This window comes from Piliocolobus tephrosceles, chromosome 11, assembly GCF_002776525.5.
Source record: "Piliocolobus tephrosceles isolate RC106 chromosome 11, ASM277652v3, whole genome shotgun sequence".
NCBI classification, from domain to species: Eukaryota; Metazoa; Chordata; class Mammalia; order Primates; family Cercopithecidae; genus Piliocolobus; species Piliocolobus tephrosceles.
This window is the reverse complement of record NC_045444.1, coordinates 56,930,155-56,955,250: the sequence shown is the minus strand read 5'-3', so window position 1 is coordinate 56,955,250 and position 25,096 is coordinate 56,930,155. Positions and strand designations below refer to the sequence as shown.

Below are 25,096 nucleotides of genomic sequence, written 5' to 3'. Positions count from 1 at the left end.
ATGTGTGCGTAATAAAAATATCACATTGTTATGTGTGCATAATAAAAATATTTTTATGTTTGTATAATAAAATATTAATAATTTAACTCATCAGATGTGAGTCTATGGGAAGAGATGGACTATATCTTTGCCTTATCTATGAATAAAAGATTTGCTAAGTAATTTAACCGACTGAATTGTTTGAGAGGGCAGGTTTTTTTAAAAGCATCTTACACACATAAAAGTATTGATAATTAAAAGCCACTGCTGTGAACATTATCCTAGCTTAGCTCTTTTCATTCTGTGTCTAAAATCCTGTTTCTTTAAAGAAGATTGTTCCCAATTTCTTTTATCTAAATACGTAGATTTCTTTAAAAGCGTTTTTTATTAATACAAATGAACAACAGAGATTATCGAAGGAAGCTACAATGTGTCAGGTATTAATAATCCCTACTACTTCCTAGTAGGAGATGGAGAGAAAATGTAAGAAATGGCTCTTTTGTCATTTGGGGGTTTGCATTCTATTAATTGGCAGGACAAGACGCTGGCAGAGGAACTCTTACTGAGATTTGTGAATCCCAAAATTATATATATGTAAAATTTTCTGGGAAGAGTATTTATAACTTCCTTCAGATTTTTTGTTTTGCTTTGTTTTTGTTTTGTTTTGTTTTGTTTTGTTTTTTAAGATCTCTGTGATTGTAAAATGGTAATAATCATTGCCCTGGAAAGTGAGTAGTGTAGCAACACACAACAACAAAATACCATTTCTCCTAAATTGCACAAAGTGTAGCCATGTGCATGTGTAGGAACTTTGCAGTTATATCTGATAGCCAGACCTCTTGGTAGGACAAAAATTTCCAAGTAACTCAAGTCATGTACTAATTTTGGTTTAAGATATGCCAAATTTTAACTGTTTTGTAGTTCAGTAAAAATCTTAGTATAGGATTTCTATATAGAAACAAAACAGATTTAAATATCTTTTAAAAATTAGTTCTGAGCCCATCCTATGACCTACTAGTGGACCTAAAACCATACTTTAAGAGTATGAATTTATGATCCTGTTATATAGGCAAATTTCCTCTAGTGGCGTAAACCTGTACCCATATCCAGAAGCTTTTTGCCAACATTCCTACATCTTTTCTTTTCTAGATTAGTTGAGATATTATACATTTTAGTTTTCAACCTCATTTTCTTTAGTATCACATTCCTCCTCCTCCCTCTCTCACTTCATCTACATTCACACTCCAGCATTTAATTCTCTAAATTGACTGTAAGCAACTGCTGCATCTATCAACTATTGCTATATTCAGTGTAATAAAATCCAGTAGTTATGTCACCCTAAGACTGGGTAGAGAGATTTAATTTAAAATTTTAATTTTTTTTGGCTCTTAAGATGTTGCGAGTGGAATACTAACTGAATTTCTTGTTTTTGTTTATTTCCTTTGAATACTCCTTTTTTAGAATTAGTAAATTTAATTAGCGTCTAGCTAAAGGGAAACAGCATTTATGCTAAATGTTGCTGAGGGACTGAAACCAAACAGATCACACCTGAGTTAGGAGCTTAATGAAATATCCTCAGAACACATGAGAAAATTAACAAACAAGGGCTTGAATATGATAGATAAGAGCTATTCTTTAAAAGTTGGGGTATGGGCCGGTTGTGGTGGCTCACACTTGTAATCCCAGCACTTTGGGAGGCTGAGGTGGGTGGATCACTTGAAGCCAGGCATTCAAGACCAGCCCGGCCAACATGACAAAACTCCATCTCTACTAAAAATACAAAACTTAGCTAGGCATGGTGGCATATGCCTGTAGTCCCAGCTACTCTGGAAGCTGAGGTGGGAGAATTGCTTGAATTTGGGAGTTGGAGGTGCAGTGAGCTGAGATCATGGTTTCTGCACTCCAACCTGGGCAACAGAGCGAGACCCTAATAAGTCTTATTATGGTTCTGCATATATTAAACTGATTATTTTTCAAAGTTAGGTAAGAATATTTGAAATAATAAGATAACCATGAAGCACTTTGAAGACTTAAAGTCCTATATCTATTTTTATTAAGATTTTGAAGTAGGTAGGCATGGTGGTGTATACCTGTATTCCCAGCTACTTGGGACACTGAGGCAGGAGAGTCACCTGAGCCCAGGAGTTCAAATTCAACCTGGACAGCAAAGCAAGACCCTATCTCTATATTTGGAGTATAAGAATATAGTGCTTTTTGGGGGGGGGGGGTGAGGAGAGATTGAGACAGGGTTTTGCTATGTTGCCCAAGCTGGTCTGGAATTCCTGAGCTCCAGTGATCCACCTGCCTCAGCCTCCCAGAGTGCTGGGATTATAGGCGTGAGCCACTGCACCCGGCCAGAATTCAGTACTTTGACTAAAGTTTTAGCATTTTTTAATCTTTCCTATTTACTCCCAACACAATGAAGCAGGGAAAGGAAAAAAAGAACTGCCCAAACTGGACTGACTCCCTTTGCAGTGATTTCCCATTACTCTTAGAGTAAAACTGAAATTCTTTACTTTGCCTGCAAATCTATACATAGTATGTCTCCCCAGCTTGCTTCTCCTACTACTCACAACCTTTTTGACTACATCTAATTTACTCCCATTTTTTTCTCTTCTATTTATATGCCAAGACTATTTTCATCTTAGAGTTTTAAACTTTCTATAACTCATGTCTAGAATATACTCCCCAGAGTCCTCTCATGGTTGTCTTTTTGTATTTAGATGAAGGTCACCTCTCTAACACCCAGTCCAAATTAACGTAATGCGATTAGTCATTACCATACCATCCTTTTTTGCTTTCTTCATGACACTTACTGTTACTTAAACTTATTTATTTCATCACATGGGTTTTTTTAATACTTGCTTACCTCCATTATAGAGTGTAAGTTCATACTAATATGTAAGGAGAAATTGTCTTGTTTTTCACTGTATCCTTAGGATATAAGTTCTAGAACATCACTTGATAAATGGTACTCATTAAATCATTGTAGAATTAGTTAACTGTTTCATCTAAAAGTATTAAATATATTCTGAAGAATATCTCAAAGGATTTTTGTCTCATACATTTTGGGCTTCAAGTTGTCCACATTTTAGTATTTCCATTTGATTTTTATATTTTGCTAGTTGTTAATAAACTAAGTATTAATCTCAATATGTAGAATTAAAATTTCATTTTTGACAGGTTGACTTTGGCAGAATATCATGAACAGGAAGAAATTTTCAAACTTAGACTAGGACATCTCAAAAAGGTATGTGAAACATATGCTGCATTTTTAGTTCAATTTGCTACCAGAATTTGTGGGAAGTTGTGTTATATTAAAAGCCAAAATTTAAGAGAGTAAGATTTCAAATTAAAAATTTCAGATTAAAAAGAGATGCATTAAAGTTACTTTATTTTATTTATTATTATTTTTGTTTTTTGAAACAAGTCTCGCTGTCAGTCTGGTGTACAGTGGCACAATCTAAGCTCAGTGCAACCGCCACTTCCCTGGTTCAAGCGATTTTCGTGCTTCAGCCTACTGAGTAGCTGGGATTACAGGCATGTGCCACCACACCTGGCTAATTTTTGTATTTTCAGTAGAGTGAGGGTTTCGTTGTGTTGGCCGGGCTGGTCTCAAACTCCTGGCTTCATGTGATACACCTGCCTTGGCCTCCCAAGTGCTGGGATTACAGGCATGAGCTGTCACGCCTGGCCAAAATTACATTTTTATGTTGAGTATATTAAAATAACATTCCTTTATCTGTATCAACTTAAAAATCTTGAGATGATGATATACCATGTCCCTGTAGTGGAGGAATGATTCTTGGACAGACCTCCAAAGTCTTCAGAGTACTCTATTTAAGTACTACCTTTTGGTAAAAAATAACTTCATTTTAAAGAGGAAATCTTAAATTCCGTATTATGTTCATTTCATAATGAAATAGCAATTGTAAATAAATAGCAAACTTATTTCTTTGGCTTATCTTTTAATTTGTTGCTTGTATGATGTTTTGATTAGAAGATGTACATAGGAAAAAGCACTTAGTAATAGTATAAAGGGATAAAACTGAGAAAACACGTTTCTATGTGTTACTGTCACAGACTTTTAAATAATGTATATCTTTGTACTTGCTTGTAAACTCTGAAATTGTAATCAGTTTATTGTTTTTACAGGTCTTAATTTTAGTTCAAATGATTTCAGAGAAGTAGTAATAACAGAGTAGGTTTTTTTCCCTCAAAATGAAGTTGCCCACAGACATAAAATTCTTTTTCTTTGACCCAATTTTTTGTGCTTTCTGCTTGTCAGGTTCTTTAAATTTTTTAAATAGGCTGAATTATAGGTAAAATTGAATGAGTGAACTAATTGGAGATAGTATCTGTGAAGTTGTCTCCATGGGATCGGGTGAGGTAGGACGGAGAAACCCATTCTGGTAGCAGCTACTATTACACTGCATACTAATTTGTTTTGGAAATGTTATTAATATGCTGGGGACTCCTACCATTTAATTATAGGGAGTAGAAAATTATTATATATAATTTGCATTAGTATCATTTAATATGCTATATCTGTCTAGGCCAACTGCCCAGAAAGCTTCAACCTAAACTACTTGAACAGTGAATTCAAAAATGATTTATTTTGGTCTTTTTGTTTTTTAAGTAGTTCTGTTTTGTTCTATTGCAATTATTGACTGCTTTTCCTGCTCTTTGAGACTTAGTTGACAACATCAGTCTATTCTCTATAATAGATGGAGCTATAGAGCTATCGTAATAGTTCTGTGATAATGATAGAACCATGTAAAGGAAGTATAGAAGGGAAAAGGGAATTTTTAGTACATGATGAGTCATAAGTATCTGTGTGCCCACCTAAACTGTTTTTATAATGAGTTCATAAGGGCCTATGCTTGATGTCTCATATAAAGATTTACCAGTTATTTTCTAACCAGCCTGTGGTGATAAAGGAATACTTATTTACTTAGTTATAGTGATTCCAAGATGTACTTGAGAGTTTTACTGAAGGGTTACTGTTTTCACATGTAATACCAAATTTCAGATTACTTTTTCTAAATGATGACATTTTACATGTGCACCTTATTTTATGAAAATCTGTTATAAAATCTGAAATTGTAACAGTTAAATTCAGAATTAGCTATTTGTATTACAAAAAAGTACACTTTGAAAAGGCTTCAAAGGAGGGTTTGTTTTTGTTTTGGTTGGTTGGTTTTAAAGCTTTCCTGGTACTTTGAAAACACTGGTTTCTGTGAAAAACACTTTTCTAACGTAAAGTATACTTAGTGTCCAAATATTATATAGACATTTGTAAAATGTTGTAGAACACCAAACCTTCTAACCTTCGTATTCTCCTCTTTCCCAGTGTTTGACTTCTATATTTTTCGTATTTACTTACTCTTTCCTGTAACTATCCCTTCCATAATCTTTTTCCAGCTTTTTTTTTTCTAGCTTTTATCAGATTTACTGAGCAGTCTTAGATTTCTAACTTTATCTTCTTTTTAACTAATTTACAACATAAATTTTCTTTGACCTTCATCGTGGAATATTTTGGGGAAATGGATTAACAATAATGCTGAAACATACTCTCATGTCATGAATACCCAGATTTTCTTCTGAGAGACTATTTTGGGTGAGAAGAATGAGCATATTATAAAGAAAGTGGCCAGTAGTACATACAGGGAACAAAATTAAGCAAGTAATGTCACCTTAGAGCATAAGTAGCGGTTGCCTGCTTAGAACTGAGTATTAATTTTTGAGTTATACAGTTAAAAAATAATAAGCAATGTTACATGTATACAAATAAGTTATTTGGTATTCTAAAGCACAGTGGGAAAAAAGGTCATTCTGTTTTCTAAAAAAGATTAAACAGACTTTTAACACACACAGGACAGGCTTGAGTCAAAAGAAAAGATATTATCACTTCTGTCTTATCAGCTTCTGGGTTTATTAAGCAGACGTGAACTGTACTCCAACTTGTAAGTATACAGCTTCTACCATAGGCTGGATCTGAATATTTGATGCCCCTTGTATCCTGCACAGGGAATATAACCAGTCAGTTTGTGGTTTAGATTTGGAGCCTGGCATACTCTTGCATTAGCACGGATGACTCTCTTGCCCTTTGTCCCTTCAATAAATTCTTAACATTAAGCAGAATTAATTATTAGACTAACTTTCTTAGCACTGAAGGACGAAAGTTCATTGAGGAAGCCCATGGCATATGGATATATGAGAATAGACAGGCCTGTTTACTTTTTCTTGAAGTGGATAATTTATGACATGCATTGTGTTTCATAATGATAATCACTATAATTGAAAAGCTAAACTAAAATATGAAAAAGTATGTTTACCTTTGAATAAATCATAAAGTTCATATTTTATACTGTTCTTCAGGGTTAGAAAAATAATAAATCCAAACATAGCCTTACTCCTTACTCTGTTATCCAAAGTGTGATAGAGTAAGGAATGAGAGTCAGGCAGAAACCTCCAAAAGTAAGTACTTGGCTAAAATAAATAGGTGTTGCTAGTTACTACCAAAAAGTAAATGTAAACTTACTTAATGGGCTTATTAATTTTCTCTTCTGAGATTAGGGAAATCACTGTGGAGCATCACTTTTTTTCCCCCTCAACTGTATCAAGAATTCTTTTATGTAATATTTATTGTTTTAGTTGTTCCCAGTTTATGCAGTCATTGCTCACCCATTTATTAAGTGATTTATTGCCGTACTCTGCCTGACACAGGCATAATTCAAATTCCCATTTTAATGGAATTACATATTACTTTTTATAGACTTTGAAGCTTTAACCATTTTTGAGTGAACATTAATTACACCTTTTTGAATGCCCAGATCTATATATACTTCCTCTGGAGTAATACCACCAGTAAGTGACAAAGCCAAAACTTGAACCATTCCCAGTCCTATTTCAATACTGTACCCCATGTGATTAATTCCTAGAATTATTTTGTTGTAGACTAATAATAAGTTGATTCATTGTATTCAGAAAAATTAATTCATTGTGGCTTTCCTTGCATCTCTGTTAAGTACTGGACTGTTTGCTTTTCCCTAAGTTTTTTTTTTTTGGTGTATTGGGGGGTGAACATACTATTTCATTTTCATTACAGATAAAGGAGAACAGTTTTAAGTTAATTATTTTTCATACACATTCTTTTTCATTCTCTTTCACATATTTTCTTCCTTGGGCATTATGTTAGTGACCGTTGTATGAACTACAATATTTCTTTGTTATTAACTAATATATTGATTTTCACTCAATTTATTTTTAAAGGTCAGTCAACAAAGACCTTTTAAAAAAACATTTTTTAATAAAAATTCAAATAATTTTAAAATATATCTTAAGGAATTCTTAGAATAGAACTGTATAATAAAATATATGGAGACTATACAAATTATTCCTGAAAGTATTTCAGAAGGAACAAGTAACTTTTTTGGTTATCACTAATTATATACAGACTTCCTCAGTTATTAATAAAAGCTTGTAGTTGCGAAGAGAGTAATTTCCTATCTTTAAAAAGTTGTTAATTTGAGGCAAAGCTTCTAATGATCCTATTTTATCTACCTGTGCCCATGTGGAATCGTGGGTTCAAGGAAACCAACCAAAAACCTGCTGGCTCTTATAGAGGATCAGGTTTTGATACCTGTCTCTGATAAATTCAAATTATGGGAAAACAATTTATCTTTGTGATTCAGAAGCTCTGCTAGGTTGATTATACAGTCAGATCTTTATTCTGGAGTTGAAGAAAACGGTATGGATTTGCTTTCAAGGATTGTCACTAAATTAACACATACAACTAAAAATAAAATACAATCTCTGCAAAATTAAATTCCTTGAAATGTCCATGTTTTTAAAAAGATAGAAGTTACTAGTTATAATACCCCAGACTGATGAGTAAATGAGAATTTTGAAAGTTATTGGGTCCAGTAACTATGTCTTGAGACTGCTGCAGCTCAAGTTTGTGATATGAACAACATGTGGGTATGTTACTCTTTATTTTCTTGTCTTCAAATTTTTTTGTCTTCTTGATTTTAAATATTTGATTAGTTGGAGAGAATGTGTTTAGAAAGTGTGACATCTCAGTATGGAGTATTAAATAGTATAGTAGGGATTGGCTTTAATGTGTGTGTTTTGGTATGTGTGTGAGTGTGTGTGAGTGCATTTGACTTATGAGCCCTGAATATAAGTGCCAGAGTTTTATTTGAAAAACATAACCAATTTGTAATTGAAACAGGATTAGTCAAGAATCATCAGCACCAACACAAATGTATCTTTGCAGACCGAAGGAATCAGCTAAACAATTTACAGTCATCTCAATCTCTACTAAAACAAAAATCACATCCAACATGCCACCTGACACCATTTCTTTCTCTCTCTCTCCTTTGCTCCTTGCGATGTGGCATTCATCTCTCCTTGTGCCTCCGTTCTGAAGAGATAACAGTATAGCAACAACTCTGCCACTGAAATCCTGTTCTCTGATCGATATTGGCACCTGCAAAGAGAAACAACCAGTAACAGGCAGCAGCAGCATCAGTATTAATCTTCCATGATGAAATCTTTACAGGTCAAGAACAAGTACACAGCTCTTTTCTCACTCCTTCACAGTGGACCATGCAACTAGTTGAAATGGAAGACAATGGATTGTCTACAAGCCTTTTGAACAGTGGAGAATACAGGGCGTTGGCTTTAGGTGAATTGACCCCCAAATATTCTTGAAGTTTGGTGTCCCCGTTGGTCTTTCTTTCTAGAACACCATTGTCATCTGACTTATCAAACCCTTAGTATGACCACAAAGAATAAGTTTTTATATGTGACATTTTTTGTCACTTTAGGTTTGAATGAAAATAATGAGCAGTATAATGCTAGAGGGCTTAATCTTTAAACATGTTGTTCATCTTTATATTTGTAGCCATGACTGGAAGAAATCTTCTAGGAATTCTCTCAGTTAAAGCCAACTACATTGTACATGATGCTTCCGTAGAACCTGACACAAGATGCTGCTTGTGTAGGCAGTTTTCAGTGGAATTCTGGGAAAAGTACACTATACTAGAAAAAGTCGTGATTAAGCCCATGAAGAATGTTAAAAGATTCCTGATTTCTTGGTGTGTGTGTGTGTGTGTGTGTGTGTGCGCGCGCGCGTGTGCACACGCGTGCCCCAGAAAGGTGCCAAGAAGAGTGCTGGAATTCTAACTTTACAATTTGTCCTTACTACTATTTTCCATTTAAAAATGAGTAGTTGTCCCAAAAAGATGACTGTGGTGAGAGAACATTAAATAGCTATAGATGGGAAAACTCATTAGTGTTTACGTTCTTATCTCTTACTCACATTTGGACCTACAAACTATCCTGGCTCTATTTTTCCCTATTTATAATCACACAACCTTAACTTGGTAGTAGATAATGTTCAGCTACCAAAATGAAAATGTAGAGGTAAAAGGTGTTTTACTTCCCCTTTGTGTGTGTGTGTGTGTGTGTGTGTGTGTGTGTGTTTTCGCCCAGGCTGGAGTGCGGTGGCACAATCTTGGCTTACTGCAACCTCCGCCTCCCAGTTTCAAGCGATTCTCCTGCTTCAGCCTCCTGAATAGCTGAGATTACAGGCGCACGCCATCATGCCTGGCTAATTTTTATATGTATCTTTTAGTAGAGACGAGGTTTCACCATGTTGGTCAGGCTGGTCTGGAACTCCTGACCTTGTGATCTGCCCGCCTCAGCCTCCCAAAGTGCTGGGATTACAGGCGTGAGTCACCGTGCCTGACCCACAGTGTTTAGTATTAATCCTGTTGTTATACAGGCAATGGAATTTACAACATTTTGGAAAGAATCTTAGAAATCATGTTAGCCATCAACAGGGTTTGTAATTCAGATCTGTAAATTCAGTTCAGAGATAACTTTCACAAAAAAGTGAAAACAGTTGCTTGGCTACCAGCCCTTCCCAATCATAACTGTAAATCCATGCCATATGCATAATGAGTCTGTAGAAGACTAGGTTTAAAAGGAAGCAGAGGCCGGGCGTGGTGGCTCATGCCTGTAATCCCAGCACTTTGGGAGGCAGAGGCCAGAGGAGCGCTTCAGCCCAAGAGTTGGGAATCTTGTCTCTACCAAGAAAAAAAGTTGAGGCGGGGAAGCAGAAAACTGGAAGAAGGACTGCAGTACACTACACGAAGGCATCGCACCAGTGTGTGCTTAGGCTTGGTGTCAGCCCCTTGGTTAGTGTGGAACGTTACAGAATTTCACTCCTATAATACAGCAGCTGTAAATATTTTTAAGACAAGTGTGCTAGATATTTAAATTTTGCCAATCAGTTGAATTCTTAAACATTTATTTGATGCTGGGGAGGTAGTTTTTGTTTTGTTTTGTTAGAGGAACTGACAGAATTAAAACCTGCCTATTTTAATAGTCATTCCAAGTTATGGGTATTAATGTACGTATTTATGCATTTGAAGGAAGAATAAACCATTACCCCCTCCACAAACACCCAGAAAAACAGGAAATGAAGTGTGTAGAGAGCAAAACATTGAGTAAAGGTCCTAATTTTCTAAGCTAGTTGAACACACCTGAGGTGATACAGTATGCTTTCATCAGTAATAAGCCACTTTAGTGACTGGGGATGGGAGGGGAGGGAACACTTACATAATTAGGAAAGAAAGCCCCCAGTATTTAATGATCTTTGTCTTTTCTCCTTCTCCTACCCTTCTTCCCAATCTATACAATTATTCTCAAGCAAAAATATGATTATGGTGCAATAGTTTCAAAATTCAGACCTGCTTTGTCTAGGTGGTTATTTTGATTGGTTGGTTGGTTGGCTGGCTTTTACTTTTATTGGTTCATATCTCACACATTCATATTTAGGATATGGGAAAGCATATAATATGGTGACATAATAAGGATAAATTCAAAATAAATTGGTAATTTTCTCAATTGTTTTTTTGCACTGCCCTTCATTTTAATTAGCTTTTTGTTTTTTTTTTTTTTTAAAGACAGTCTCGCTGTGTCACCAAGGCTGGAGTGCAGTGGCACAATCTGGGCTCACTGCAACCTCCAACTCCTGGGTTCAAGCGATTCTCCTGCCTCAGCCTTCCAAGTACCTGGGACTACAGGCTCCTGCCACCATGCCCGGCTAATTTATATATTTTTAGTAGAGACGGGGTTTCACTATGTTGGCCAGGCTGGTCTCAAACTCCTGACCTCGTGAGCCGCCCACCTCGGCCTCCTGAAGTGCTGGGATTATAAGCATGAACCACTGCACCCGGCCCTTAATTAGATTTTAATAGTGCCTTTTGTTAATCTCACCTTTCGCTTTCTTGGTGGTAAACTTTTAGAATGGCATTATAAATAGTTTGTGAAATTAAAATTTAATTTTTTTTAGGACTTAGAGATGTTAACTTTTAAGGGATTAATACTGTTCACATTACTAAAGTGAATTTGGTGTTAAATTTTTTTTTTTTTTTTTCTCCCTCTGAGACGGAGTCTCACTCTGTCATCCAGGATGGCTGGAGTGCAGTGGTGTGATCTTGGCTCACTGCAACCTCGGTCTCCTGGGCTCAAGTGATTCTTGTGCCTCATCCTCCCGAGTAGCTGGGGTTGCAGGCAAGCACCACCATGTCCAGCTAATCTTTGTATTTTTAGTAGAAAAAGGGTTTCGCCATGTTGGCCAGGCTAGTCTCGAACTCATGACCTCAGGTGATCCACCAGCCTTGGTTTTCCAAAGTGCCGGGATTACAAGCGTGAGCCACCGCACCTGGCTGGTGTTAAAACCTCATTCCGAACTGGTTTTCTTAATCAAGTGGTGGTGTTACGTTGAATAGACTGTTTCAAGCTATATTCTTCTACCAACTCCCGTAGGTTATAGGCATGCTGAGAATAATACATCAAAATACTTCCTATTTTATCTTGGCTTTATGCGAAGGCAGTTCTTAGAAATTGAGTTTTTTGGTAGAATATGTAACATGTATTCAGGATTTGCTAAATAACTTTAAACTAGCAAGTTTAATTTTTTCAGGAAATATATTGGCTTTACATATAAAAATGTGTTTTATAACTTTTTAAACCTTGTAGTTTTAATGCCTACCATATTTCACCTTTTAATAATTGCCTTTTGAAAAAAATGCCATTATGAGAAATGTTCCAGAATACTCCAGATTCATCTACCATTTTCTTTTCTTTTTTAAAAACATCTCCCTCACATAGGAACCACCTATCATTTTTAACCTGGAGTTTTACAGAAATTCTGCATTGCTATAGCCTACATTTGGCTTATAGACTTGAGCCAGAGGAATATTAAGTTGCCATAAGAGACTTTGATTACAAATAGAAAGCATTTCTATGCTGAAGATCTGGTGAGAGACAAAGACTTTTAGTGAAGTTGCTGTGGGATTTGTCCGTACACATTTTTTTTTTTTAATTTTAATTGTTAGAAGGTAGTGTTTTTTGCAGATTACTTAAACAATGAGACAGTGTTGAAATCTGTTGTATACCTGTCTGACTTGGCTTTTTATGTGAGAGTATTAGATTTTATTTTAAAATACTGTTAAAATAGCTATAGTATGTATTGTTGAATTTTCCATTGTATTTTTTGTTTAAACAGAAAAGAGCCATGTCCTTTTATTGTGTATTTAATTGCCAAACCTACCTCTCTCTTTAATACAGTCTGTTCTTATTTATGTCTCTTCTTCATTGTAATAGCCTACAGAGACCAGTTCATTTCTGGAGATGCTATTTGTCTCTTTGTTTCTTCTAGATTTTCTCTGGTTTCGTTAACTGCTCAACTAGTGTATGAATTCAGGACTAAAACTTGGTGTTCTTACTAAGCACAACTTAGCTGATTGGATTGTCTCCGTTCAGTCTACTCATCTGGCCTAGTTTTGCTATGAGTTTGAGGATTCTATTCTGTGATGAATTCAGATCAATTGTAAGCCTAGTTAATCCTGTTTTCTCCTGAACCCTTGGAAAAACAGTAATTCTGAGGATGGCCCAGAGGTTAATGTCAGTCTCAGGCAAGGACAATGTAGGCTACTGGATAGATCTTTGGAAACAATCTATAGCAAAGATAAGTTAGTAGTTCAAACTATTGTGCCCTGGGCCAAACCAAAACTGGGCCTTGCCCCATTCTCTGAGGACAAGGTGCTAGATAGTACTGCCCTAGCATTTACCTACAAGTATGTGTGTTGGCCATAACAAAATACCAGACTGGGCACCTAAACAACAGAAATTTATTCTAGAAGTCCATGACAAGATCAGGCAGAGTTTGGTTTTGGGTAAGGGCTCTCTTGCTGGCTTGCAGATAGCCACCCTCTCACTTTGTCCTCACATGGCCTTTTCTCTGTGCTCCTTGGATGGGGGTGGGGGGACCTTTCTTCTCATAAGGCCACTAATCCCATCATGAAGGCCCCATAACCTAATCCAACCTTGAGTACCTCCCAAAGGCCTCATCTTCAAATGCTGCCCTATTAGGGAATAAGGGCTTCAATACATGAATTTCGGGGGAACACAGACATTCAGCTCATCACAATATATGTACTTTTTCTTAGTGGAATTTTTAGAATAGCAGAGTTACCTTTCCCCCAGAAGTGTGTCAGTTTGCTTGAAGTCTAAGATATTGCAAAATACTAAGTTACAAGATGAAAGACAAACATATTTCACTGAGTATGGTGGGTTTATATCTATCTATATAAGACATAATTTCTTCCCTTGACATTTCCTTCTAAATACCCAGAATCCATCTTTTTTTCTTTCTCTAATGCTACTGACATTTTGTTTTTCTTCCAGTAAACGCAACAATTCAAATGGAATGAAACTTGCTTGTGCTTTTATTTTGTAAGATTTTTATGGGGCATATTTGTCATGTTTTTAGAGGCAAAAAAAAAAAAAAAGCTTGCTTTAATTTGCTGATACAGACATACATTTTACTTTAACAAGTATTTATTTTGTAATATTGATGACTACCATTGTATAGACACCTGAAGGTTATAAAACAAATGTAATTTTGTTCCTCAGCAACCTATTTGAATCTTGTAACATATATTTATGACTCAATAGAATTTAGCTTTTATAAATTCACTGTTGAGATAGTTTCCCCATGCCACAATTTCAAATAAAGGTTAAAACAAGTATTTACTTATTTAATATTTATTTATATAATAGGCTTTTCACAATTTTGTCAGATTATTTAAACTTTTCACCAGCCTACCAAATGTTGAGTAGCTTCCTACACGTATGACAGTCAAATTAAGTTCTTGAGCAGCAAATGTTAGTAACACGCAGGGGAAAAGTCGTTGCTTTCTAGATTCTAGTCTAGATTAGAACTGAATCTAGATTCTAGATTTCTAGTGTAAATTAAATTCTTTCATACTCCTGGGTAAACCTCTATGGCCAGTTTCTTAATCTATTTTACATGGCTAAACTATGATAACTAAGCTGTGTTTTGAGTTTTTTGTCTCAAAGCTTTAAAATTTACTTCCTGTTTTTATAATGAAACTTTGATTATTGAATCTCCTAAGATATCACTTTTTAAAATTAAAAGTCAAAATATATGTGACTGAAGCTATTAATGAGGAAATTTCAGTTAAATTAAGACAATCTATGTAGTGTACCTATTTTAGAAAATCTCCCAATAATTCTAGAAAGATTTATCTTCATTTGAATTTATTTTGAAATTTTCTATTTGCCATGTAATATCAAATGTGCATTAAATATCTCTGCAACAAGTAGTGGTTGAATTTCATTTTAAAATAATAAACGTAACCTTAAGATAGAGATATAATTTGTTTTTTCCTCTTAATGCTTAAAATATTCCTCTGAATTTCTGTCTTAGGTACCGTTGTAATAAGCTTTATACCTCTACTATCTGTCTTTGAATGAAATGATAATATTTATATTTTCAAAGTAAATTTCAGAGTTATATTTTGAGGTAAAGAATTTTTTATATCAAAAGATAAATTACTAAAAGAAGCAAAGGAGCTGATGAAATATTTAAATACATTATTCAGAAAAAACTTCTGTTCCATGTGGTCTAGATGTACAATTCTAGTGGGTACACATTATGCCAAGGTGATCTGTATTTCTTTACTTCAAAATTATGTACTAAAAATATTCTAAGCTGGGCATGGTGGCTCACACCTATAATCCCAACACTTTGGGAGGCTGAAGCAGGAGGATCCCTTGAACTCAGGAGTTCCCTAGCCTGGGCAACATAGTGAGACCCCATCTCTAAAAAGAAAAAAAAAAGGTGTGGTGGTGCATGCCTGTGGTCCTAGCTACTTGGGAGGCTGAGGCAGGAGGATTGCTTGAGCCTGGGAGGTCAAGGCTAAGGTGAGCTGTGATCATGCCACTGCGCTCCAGCTGGGTGACAGAGTGAAGAAAGAAATTGGGCTAGAAATTTTCACTGAAACCTGGCACAGGCTTATCTTTTTTTTTTTTTTTTTTTTTTTGCTGGCCAGTGGTGGGGGGTTGGAGAGTGGGGATGGAGTTTCCCTCTTGTTGCCCAGGCTGAAGTGCAATGGTGCGATCTCCGCTCACTGCAACCTCCGCCTCCCAGGTTCAAGCAATTCTCCTGTCTCAGCCTCCCGAGCAGCTGGGATTACAGACATGTGCCACCACGCCTGGCTAATTTTGTATTTTTAGTAGAGACGGGGTTTCTCCATGTTGGTCAGGCTGGTCTCGCACTTCCGACCTCAGGTGATCCGCCCTCCTTGGCCTCCCAAAGTCCAAAGTGCTGGGATTACAGGTGTGAGCCACCACACCCAGCTCTAGTCTTACCCATTTTTTAAGTAGTAGTCAAATTTGTATTGACAAAGGGGTGTGTGTGTGTGAATGAATGAATGACATGAGTGATAGGTGTACTTGTTTTGGTGGCTAGTCTAAAAGTTGTGTATTTTAAGACAAAAATGTATTTGTCACAATATTTATATTGATTATTAAATTTCCTTTAAGATTTATTTACTTCTGCTCTGATACCTTAGGGTCTGCTACAGCAATCTATAAATTTTTTGTTGTAATGTCTCTTTAGGATTGCAGTGAGATTTATCCAAGTGAGTGGTCAATTTGTGTGTGTGTGTGTGTGTGTGTGTATGTATGTATGTATGTATTTGTACTCCAAATGCTGTAAGGTGTAGGAAGAATCATTCTTTTTCTTTCTTCCTCTTTTAACTATTATAAAATATTTTCATTTTATTTGTTTTCTACTAGTAAATTATTCCTTCTTAAATTAAAATTTGCACGGACTAGAAATAGCTCATTTTATGTTATGTCAGTTTTCAACTACTTTTCAGTATACACATTATAAAAATAGATTTCTTGTAGTACAGAATAAAACCTAGCATCTCATTAGTTATAGATTTTCATGTGGAGGATGGTTTCTTGAAATAGGTTTTTGCCTTATCTCATTCTATCTTTTGGGCATTGAAAAGAGCACTTTGGTCTTTTAACTCTATAATATACTGTTCTTCCCATCACTGTAAAAAATTGATGCATGGGTAAAAATATCTTTTTTATATCGCAAATAAATTGAGCTTGTTATAGTCCCCTCTCTTCATTTTCAGGAAGAGGCAGAAATCCAGGCAGAACTTGAACGTTTGGAAAGAGTCAGAAATCTTCACATACGTGAGCTGAAAAGAATAAACAATGAAGATAATTCACAGTAAGTCATTATTTGCATTTCACAGTTTTATATTATTAAAACTCCTCCTCCACTCCCCGCCCTGTAGAGAGCGTAAACACAATATTTCCTTCTTGGGTTGTCTCATTGTACTTAGAAAAGATCCAAAGTCGTTCCCATGGCTTGGAAGGCCTTTTATGATCTGGTCCCTGGCCACCTAACTGTCCTCACTTCTCTTAAAACATGTCAAGGGCATTCCCATCTCAGTGGGCTTTTGTGCTTATTACCATTTCCTCTGCCTGGATGTTCCTCCTCTAAACACCTAATTGGCTTAATTACTTATCTCACTCCAAATGTTCTTTAGAAAGGCCATTCTTAGACCACCCTATTTAAAATCGTAGTCCCTAGCCAGGCCCAGTGGTGCTCACCTGTAGTTCCAGCTACTCAGGAGGCTAAAGTAGGAGGATTGCTTTGGCCAGGAGTTCAAAACCAGCCTCGTCAACATAGTGAGACCCCCATTTCTTTAAAAAAAAAAAAAAAAAAAAAGCAGTCTCTGCCTCTTCATATCCTCTTAGTATTGTTACCTTGCTTTACATTTTCACAATGTTGATCACTATCTGGAATTATAAATTTATTTTGTAGTTATTATCTCCTCCCTCTAGAATGTAAGCTTCATGAGTGCAAGGACTTGGTTTTGTTCTTGCTGTATCCATAAAGCCTAGACCAGTGCCTGACATATGGCAGGCACTTAATACATATTTGAATACCAAAGTTAATGTTACAGTAGTGAAGGAGAAATTATTACAACCAGAAGTATTTCAGTAAGCCATGTATCCCACATTATGCAAGAATTGGGAGAGAAATGGAAAAGTAGAGGTTACAGTCTGTGTTCTTAATCGGTTGTCAGAATGAGTGCCATAGACAGTACATATTGAAGCAATTGAAAGGAAAGAAAATATCTGTGGGCTTGTGGGAGCTTCATGAAAAAGATAGAAATTGAGCAAGACATAGAAGTAGAAATTAAGCAAGGTACTACTTGGATTTAGCTGATGTAAAAGAGAGGAAAGGTTTCTGTTTACACTTCATCTTTAAGACTATTCATGTAGTTTAAAGCTTCATGAGTTAATACAAGTATCAGAATAGGAAGTGGCCAATTTCTGAGTGAAATAAAATCTTGCTTAGAAAGGCCTTGTGATGTCTGTGTATGTGTGTAATTCATAAATATACAGATCATTCCATTGTGTGCAGGGAAAGAAATAATATAGTTATGGAATAACCTAAGTTATGTCAGATAAAATTCTAATGAAAGCCAGGTGTGCTGGCTTACGCCTGTAATCCTTGCACTTTGGGAGGCCAGTGCAAGCAAATCACTTGAGCCCAGAACGAGCCTGAGCAAGGTGGAAAAACCCTGTCTCTACAAAAAAATACAAAACTTAGCAGGGAATAGTGTCATGCACCTGTTGTCGCAGCTACTTCTCAGACTGAGGTGGGAGGATCGCCTGAGCCTGCAGTGAGCCTAGATTGCACTCCAGCCTGAGTGATAAAGTGAGACTTTGTCTCAAAAAAAAAAAAAAAAAAGGTGAGGGGCCAGGTGTGGTGGCTCATGCCTGTAATCCCAGCACTTTGGGAGGCTGAGGTGGGTGGATCACTTGAGGTTAGGAGTTCGAGACCAGCCTGGCCAACATGGTGAAACCCCATCTCTACTAAAAATAAAAAAACTAGCCGGGCATTCTGGTGGGCGCCTGTAATCCCAGCTAGTTGGGAGGGCTGAGGCAGGAGAATCACTTGAACCCGGGAGGCGGAGGTTGCGCCACAGCACTCCAGCCTGGGCAACAGAGCAAGACTCTGTCAAAAAAAAAAAAGTGAGAGTCTGTCTAAAAAAGAAAATCTAATAGAGCATATGGTAGAAAACTAATTTAAGACTAACTTCTGAAAATTACATTTCAAATTTTGTGGATCTGACTTACAGTGATGAAAATAAAATCAACTGTTACAGCTTTACAGTGTGACTTGAAACGAAGCAGAAATTTCTTATATCTACAAGTTTCTCAAGAAAAAGCTTAAATTACTTAATCTGTAGTCAATTGATTTTGAAAACAATAATAAAATACAATGTGTTTTGGCCGGGCGTGGTGGCTCATGCCTGTAATCACGGCAGTTTGGGAGGCCGAGGCAGGGGTATCACGAGGCCAGGAGTTTGAGAGTAACCTGGCCAATATGGTGAAACCCCGTCTTTATTAAAAATACAAAAATTAGCTTGGCATGGTGGCACATGCCTATAGTCCTAACTAATCGGGAGGCTGAGGCAGAAGAATCGCTTTAACCCGGGAGGCGGAGGCTGCCGTGAGCCGAGATGAGCCAGAGCGAGTCTCTGTCTCAAAACAAACAAAAAAAGCAATGTGTTAGCATTGTAAAGCCAACATTTGTTTTTTTTTGTTTTGTTTTGTTTTGTTTTTTTGAAAGTGTACATTTTGGAACCATAATTTTCTGTTAAGTCCTGCCTTTTATTAGCTGTTAAGCAAGTTACTTAACTTCTCTTTGCAGCAGTACCTTCATTTATAAAATAGACATAGTTATAGGACCTACCTGATAGGGTGAGTTGAAAAGTGAATGAGTTAATACAGGTAAGAGCATAAAACACACAAGTTGAACATCCCAATTTTGGAAATCTGAAATGTAAACTGCTCTGAAATCTGAAAATTTTTGAGCACTGACATGACATTCAAAGGTCATACACAAAGGAAATGCTCATTGGAGCATTTCAGATTTTGGATTTTCAGATTAAGGACGCTCAGTTGGCAGTATCCTAAAATAAAATTAAAAAAAAAAATCCAAAATCGGAAACATTTCTGGTTCCAGGTATTTCAATAAGGGATACTCAGCCTATATATGGCAAGTACAGTAAATACTAAATAGTAATAGTAGTAGTATTACCTATGAATGATTTTTTTTAATTTTAAAAAATCTTTTTAAAAATTGGTGGTTAATTTATTTTACAAAAGTCCAAAGACAGTAAAATTTAATGATGAAGGCCAGTTTATAATTGTGTTTAATCATATGTCCATACTGTAAAATATTGATTAATTGTAACTCCCAATATAAAAGTCTATTTTTTCCAGAGAAGTGATTCATGCTGAGTACATAGAGGATTTTATGAAGCTCTTGGCAATGCAGTAATTGTTAGGTCTTTGTGAGAGTGCTATAACTGGTCATTGATCCTGAATATTGAGCTATAAAAGTTAAGTTTTGTGAGCACCAAAGCTTTAAAATGGGTGGTAGTTGTGCAGGTAGACTGGTAGAGAAGGAAAAGAAATATTGAATGAAATTTGAAATTAGCAGTGGAGTAACTGAGAAATAAATAGCTAGGAGTAGAATAAGAGAGTAGAACTTCAATGTAGAAGGAATTTGCGTGTGTGTGTTTTAATATGTCTGTTTTTTCTCCCACCCATAAGGTTCAAAGATCACCCAACATTAAATGAAAGATATTTATTACTTCATCTACTTGGTAGAGGTGGCTTTAGTGAAGTATATAAGGTAATGTAAATTTTATTCTGTTTTTTTACACTAATGTAGCAAGGATATAGGAGTATGTGGTTAAGAAGTACTTATGTTGGCTGGGCATGGTGGCTCACACATGTAACCCCAGGGCTTTGGGAGATGGGAGGGTACCTGAGGCTAGGACTTTGAGACCAACCTGGGCAACATAGTGAGACCTCATCTCTACTAAAAAAAAAAAAATCAGCCAGGTGTGGTGGCACACACATGTAGCCCCAGCTACTCAGGAGGCTGAGGTGGGAGTATCTCAGGGTCCAGGAATTCGTGGCCACAATAAGCTATGATTGCACCACTGCACTCTAGTCTGGGTGACACAGCAAGACCCTGTCTCAAAAAAAAAAAAAAAGAAGTACTTGTCTTTTGTTTATCGATTATATGTCCTCATTACAAAAAAGGGTTTGTTGTGGCTTCTGTTGTCTTCTTTCCAGAATCCAAAGACTGTTTGCCACCTGCATAGTCCCTGTGATATTTGTTACCTAGTCACCATTAACCAGTCCAATACAAAGAGTAGCAGCTATTTAAATCAAGATAGGCAGGTAGCCATTTAATACAGTACACTTGTAGAAAGATTGTACCCCTTAATTTAAAAATGTCTGAAGTATTAACATGTCCTGAATTTATCCAAATTTCTACCTATGTCAAGTCTGTTTCTCAAATGCATATATATAAATGTAGGCATTTTTACTCCCCATGTTCACTATTTTATACCTTTCTTTTTTGTTTTTTGTACTTTACGTTGTATCTTTTAGTGTAACCTTTAAATATTGGATTCCTGAGGTCCCTTTTATCATTCTGTATTCTCTCTTAAGAAGGTTTTTATCCTCTCTCATTCACTGGGTTATCTATTTGGTGTCACCCCCAGGTGATACACAGCTCACACTTTCTTTCTGAGCTCAATACCTCAAAGTGTGTTTGTATACATGACTTACCTCATGTGGGTGCTGCGTAGGTACTGGAAACTCACATTTGAAATAGAAGTTATCTTCCTCTCCTCTAAAATGCCTTTTAACACTGCTCCTGACTTCCCTGACTTCAGTATATAGCATTGCCATTCATCTGCCTGGTCCCTCAAGTGAAAAAAACACAAAAACCATCGTGTGGTCTTCTTTTCACTTTGTTCCCTCGCCCTCACATATTGTAAGTCCCTAGTTCCTGCTATTATTAATGTCATTAAGTTTTCGTAAATTCAGCCATGACCCTTCCCTTCTATCTCTTAGCTCAAGGCTTCTTCCAGAACCTCATAGCTGGTTGTCTTCTTTTGGGTGTTGCTTTTCTCAAGTCATTTTGTACACTGCAAATAGAGTAAACTTTTTATAAAAGGCAACCTGATCATCTGTCCTACTTAAAAACCTGATCATCTGTCCTACTTAAAAGCCCCAGTAGCTTCCCATTTGCTCTTAGAATGAAGGGTATATGCTCATCTTTAGTTCCTCTAAACAGCTTCCCGGACCCTCTTCATCTTCTCACATAGATTTGGTGTATTTGATAGTATTACAGATTCCTTGTAATACTTTGTGCTTCATTACATATTGGCATAGTTGGTTAAAAGCTTTGGTTCTGAAGCCAGGCAGCTAATTTTATTAATTTGGGCTTATTATTTAAATCTCTGTCTCATGTCGCCTTCTGGGAATAGTAACAATACCTACATTATAGGGTTGTTGCAGTTATTAACTGAGTTGTCACATGTAAATCACATAGAACATCGGTGCTAAGATAAGCTGATAAGATTATTAGAAATCTTGCCTGTTGGCCATGGCTCATACCTGTAATCTTAGCACTTTGTGGGGCCAAGGCAGGCAGATTGCCTGAACTTAGGAGTTTGAGACCAGTTTGGGCAACATGGCGAACCGCTGTTTCTACTAAAAATACAAAAAAAAGTAGCTCGGCATGATGGCACATGCCTGTAGTCCCAGCTTCTTGGAGGCTGAGGCATGATAATTGCTTGAGCCTTGGAGGTGGAGGTTGCAATGAGCCAAGATTGTGCTACTGCACCCTACCCTGGGGGACAGAGGGAGACACGTTCTCTCAAAAAAAAAAAAAAGGAATCCTGACTGTTGCATGGGTCAAAGACTATGCCCTTCTCGCTTCTGGTTCTGAGTTGGAAAAATTATGGGATTTAGATTAAGAGAACTTCAGTTCTGGTATCAGTTCAACCATGCACTATTGTTTGTTATTTTGTTAACTTAAATAAGCATTACACGTCAGGGTCCTCACCTTCCTCATTCATCAAAAGTGATCTTTGAGCTCTCTTCCAATTCCTGTTTCTCTGATTCTAATAATAGTTTATCCTTAAGAACTTAATGGGTGAAGTAGGCTTAACATAAGGTAGAAAAGATTATCATGATAGTTCAGCTGGGATCTAAAAGTCACTAAAAGTGCAGTTAGCATTAGCGTGGCCTAAAAGTTGTTGAGCTTATGAACTTACCATGAGCCTTCATAACAGCCCTCTACCACTGCCTGGTTGTATTTTACATAACTATTTTAGCCTCATAGGTAGGACTTTTGTAGAAGAGGCTTACATAGAGATTAGAAAGTGCAGATTGGGGCCCAGTGACTTGAACTTTCTATACTGACCTAAATACTAGTGACATCATTCTCTAAGCCCTTTAAAGCCCTTTCATGATTGCCAGGTCTGTTGGAAAACAATCAGACAAAAAGCAGATTGTAAGTCAAGAAGTAAAGAGTTGTATTTTATACCAAGGTGGGAGATGTTGAGTCAGTTGCTGAGTGATTGCCGTATTAATCTTACAGAAAGGTATACTTCTACTCACCTGAAATCTTGGGAGGATGATGTGTTATATATAATTTATTATAATCAGTATACTCTGATAATAACTTTTTATTGGTTATATAGTTTTTTCTTCAATTATCCTTTATTATGATTGCCTTTGAATTTAATTCTTTATAGATTTGTTCTGCCTTGTCCCTTACATAAACTTACTTTTTTTAATTCTTTTTAGTTTCTTTACACTTAACGCTTGATAATAATATGTAATTAGCTAATGTTTCTTGGCTGTACCATGTATTATTCTAAACACCTCATATGTTTTACCCCATTTAATCCTCTCAATAACCCTAACTTTTAGGGCTCAGAGAGGGTATTAGCACAGAGTCACTCAGCTAATAAGCTAATCTGATTGCAAAGAGAATATTCTTAACAACTGTATGCTATATTATATCTCATCTCATACTTTTACAGTTTTGTACCAAAGTAGTTACTTTACTATTTATCCCCTCTTGCTTATGTTTAGGTTAAATTGATGGGAAGGAATGGGGACCTTCTTTCTAATAAATACGTAAACTTTTAAGTGAAAGGGGCACCTTTCTGTATAAATCACAATAGAACCAAAATTAAATGTCTCTTTAATAGTATTCATTTTTAAAAAAAATAAATAAATCATATAAAGCTGTTAAAACACTGATCATTCTGTGTTTTTAATTTAAGAAGTTGGCTGGTGATTTGAACAAATGAAGTATAAATTCTTTTTGAGACAACCAGGGAAAATTGAGGACAGGTTAGGTATTAGACGAGATTAAGGAATTATTACTGATGTAGTTAGGTGTGATAATGATATGTGGTTATTTTTATTTAAATACTGATGTGTTTACTAGGGGGAAATAATGTTATTTGTTTTAATAATACTCTGGTTGAAGGGGTGGGATGCAAGGGTAGTAGGGAATGGATGAAACAAGAATGGCAAAATATTGATAATTTTTGAAACCGGATGGTGGGGCGTAAGGGCACATTATAGTAGTCTACTTTTGTATATGTTTGAACAGTTTTATAATAACTATAGAATTTTTTTTCAACAGTTGGAAAAATAACTGTTAGGAACTTTTTAATTTTTCTAAAAAGTGAAAAAGAAGTAGGGCATTGCTAGGAAAAGATAGATTTAAAAGGTTTTATCCGACCTAAAAAAAAGTGGCACAGTCTGTTTTCCTGGCTGCTTACTACCAGTATAGAGGAATAAATCCATATTAAAAACCAATAATAGCTTTATTGTTTTATTTTTATTCAGTATATTGGCATTTATAAAATTTAATGTGAAAATTCACATTAAGGTTTTCTCTGATTTATTACCATAGAATTTCTGTCTTCTGATAATAAAAGTGTCATTGAACTATATATAGTTTTAGCAGAGAAGATAATTAATAATTGTAGGGATTGTCCTAATTCCATATTATTACAAAAATTATCACCAAAATAAAAAACATCTCTTCAGGTATTCAATTGGTCTTTCATCTTAATTGTGTTTGACTTGAAATCCTAGGCTTTTGACCTGTATGAACAAAGATATGCTGCTGTGAAGATACATCAGCTTAATAAAAGCTGGAGAGATGAGAAGAAAGAAAACTACCACAAGTAAATAGTAATACTTTATGGTTTTTTTTAAGTGAATATTTTTTGAATGATCGTGGAGAATTAATACACTGTCTTCCCATAGACACGCCTGCAGAGAGTATAGAATACACAAAGAACTGGATCACCCCAGAATAGTTAAACTCTATGATTATTTCTCCTTGGATACAGATACGTAAGTGAATATTAAGGTTTAATTTTTAAGGAAGGATATGCTTGCTCTGTCTTTCCCCATCCTGTGTTGATGATGTAAATACTCTCCATTTCCCCATTGTGGTTCTGAATTCTTGGATAATACTTATGTCAATTTTTTTTTCTCTTCTCTGTTGTAGGTTTTGTACAGTGTTAGAATACTGTGAAGGCAATGACTTGGATTTCTATCTGAAGCAACACAAGTTAATGTCAGAGAAAGAAGCTAGGTCTATTGTAATGCAGATTGTAAATGCACTAAGATATCTCAATGAGATCAAACCCCCTATTATACATTATGATCTTAAGCCAGGTAATTATGACATTTGTCTAATTTTTTTTAAAACTTGAGTATAGTTTTTAAAAGTCATTAAGTTATCTGAAAACATGATTTTTGGTTCCGCTTTTAAGACATCAGT

The 25,096-nt window shown here is 35.9% G+C and overlaps 1 protein-coding gene across 3 annotated transcripts in view; it reads left to right on the top strand.

Moving 5' to 3' along the window:
- The window catches only part of TLK1 (tousled like kinase 1), a 172,587-nt gene that overhangs the window by 125,255 nt on the left and 22,236 nt on the right, over window positions 1-25,096 (top strand). For all 3 annotated transcript variants that reach the window (XM_023185933.3, XM_023185932.3, XM_023185934.1), the window contains 6 exons: window positions 3,163-3,229; window positions 16,518-16,615; window positions 20,026-20,107; window positions 24,400-24,491; window positions 24,574-24,663; window positions 24,821-24,990. In XM_023185933.3, the coding sequence (XP_023041701.1) occupies window positions 3,163-3,229; window positions 16,518-16,615; window positions 20,026-20,107; window positions 24,400-24,491; window positions 24,574-24,663; window positions 24,821-24,990 (599 nt within the window). The remainder of the gene's footprint in view (window positions 1-3,162; window positions 3,230-16,517; window positions 16,616-20,025; window positions 20,108-24,399; window positions 24,492-24,573; window positions 24,664-24,820; window positions 24,991-25,096) is intronic.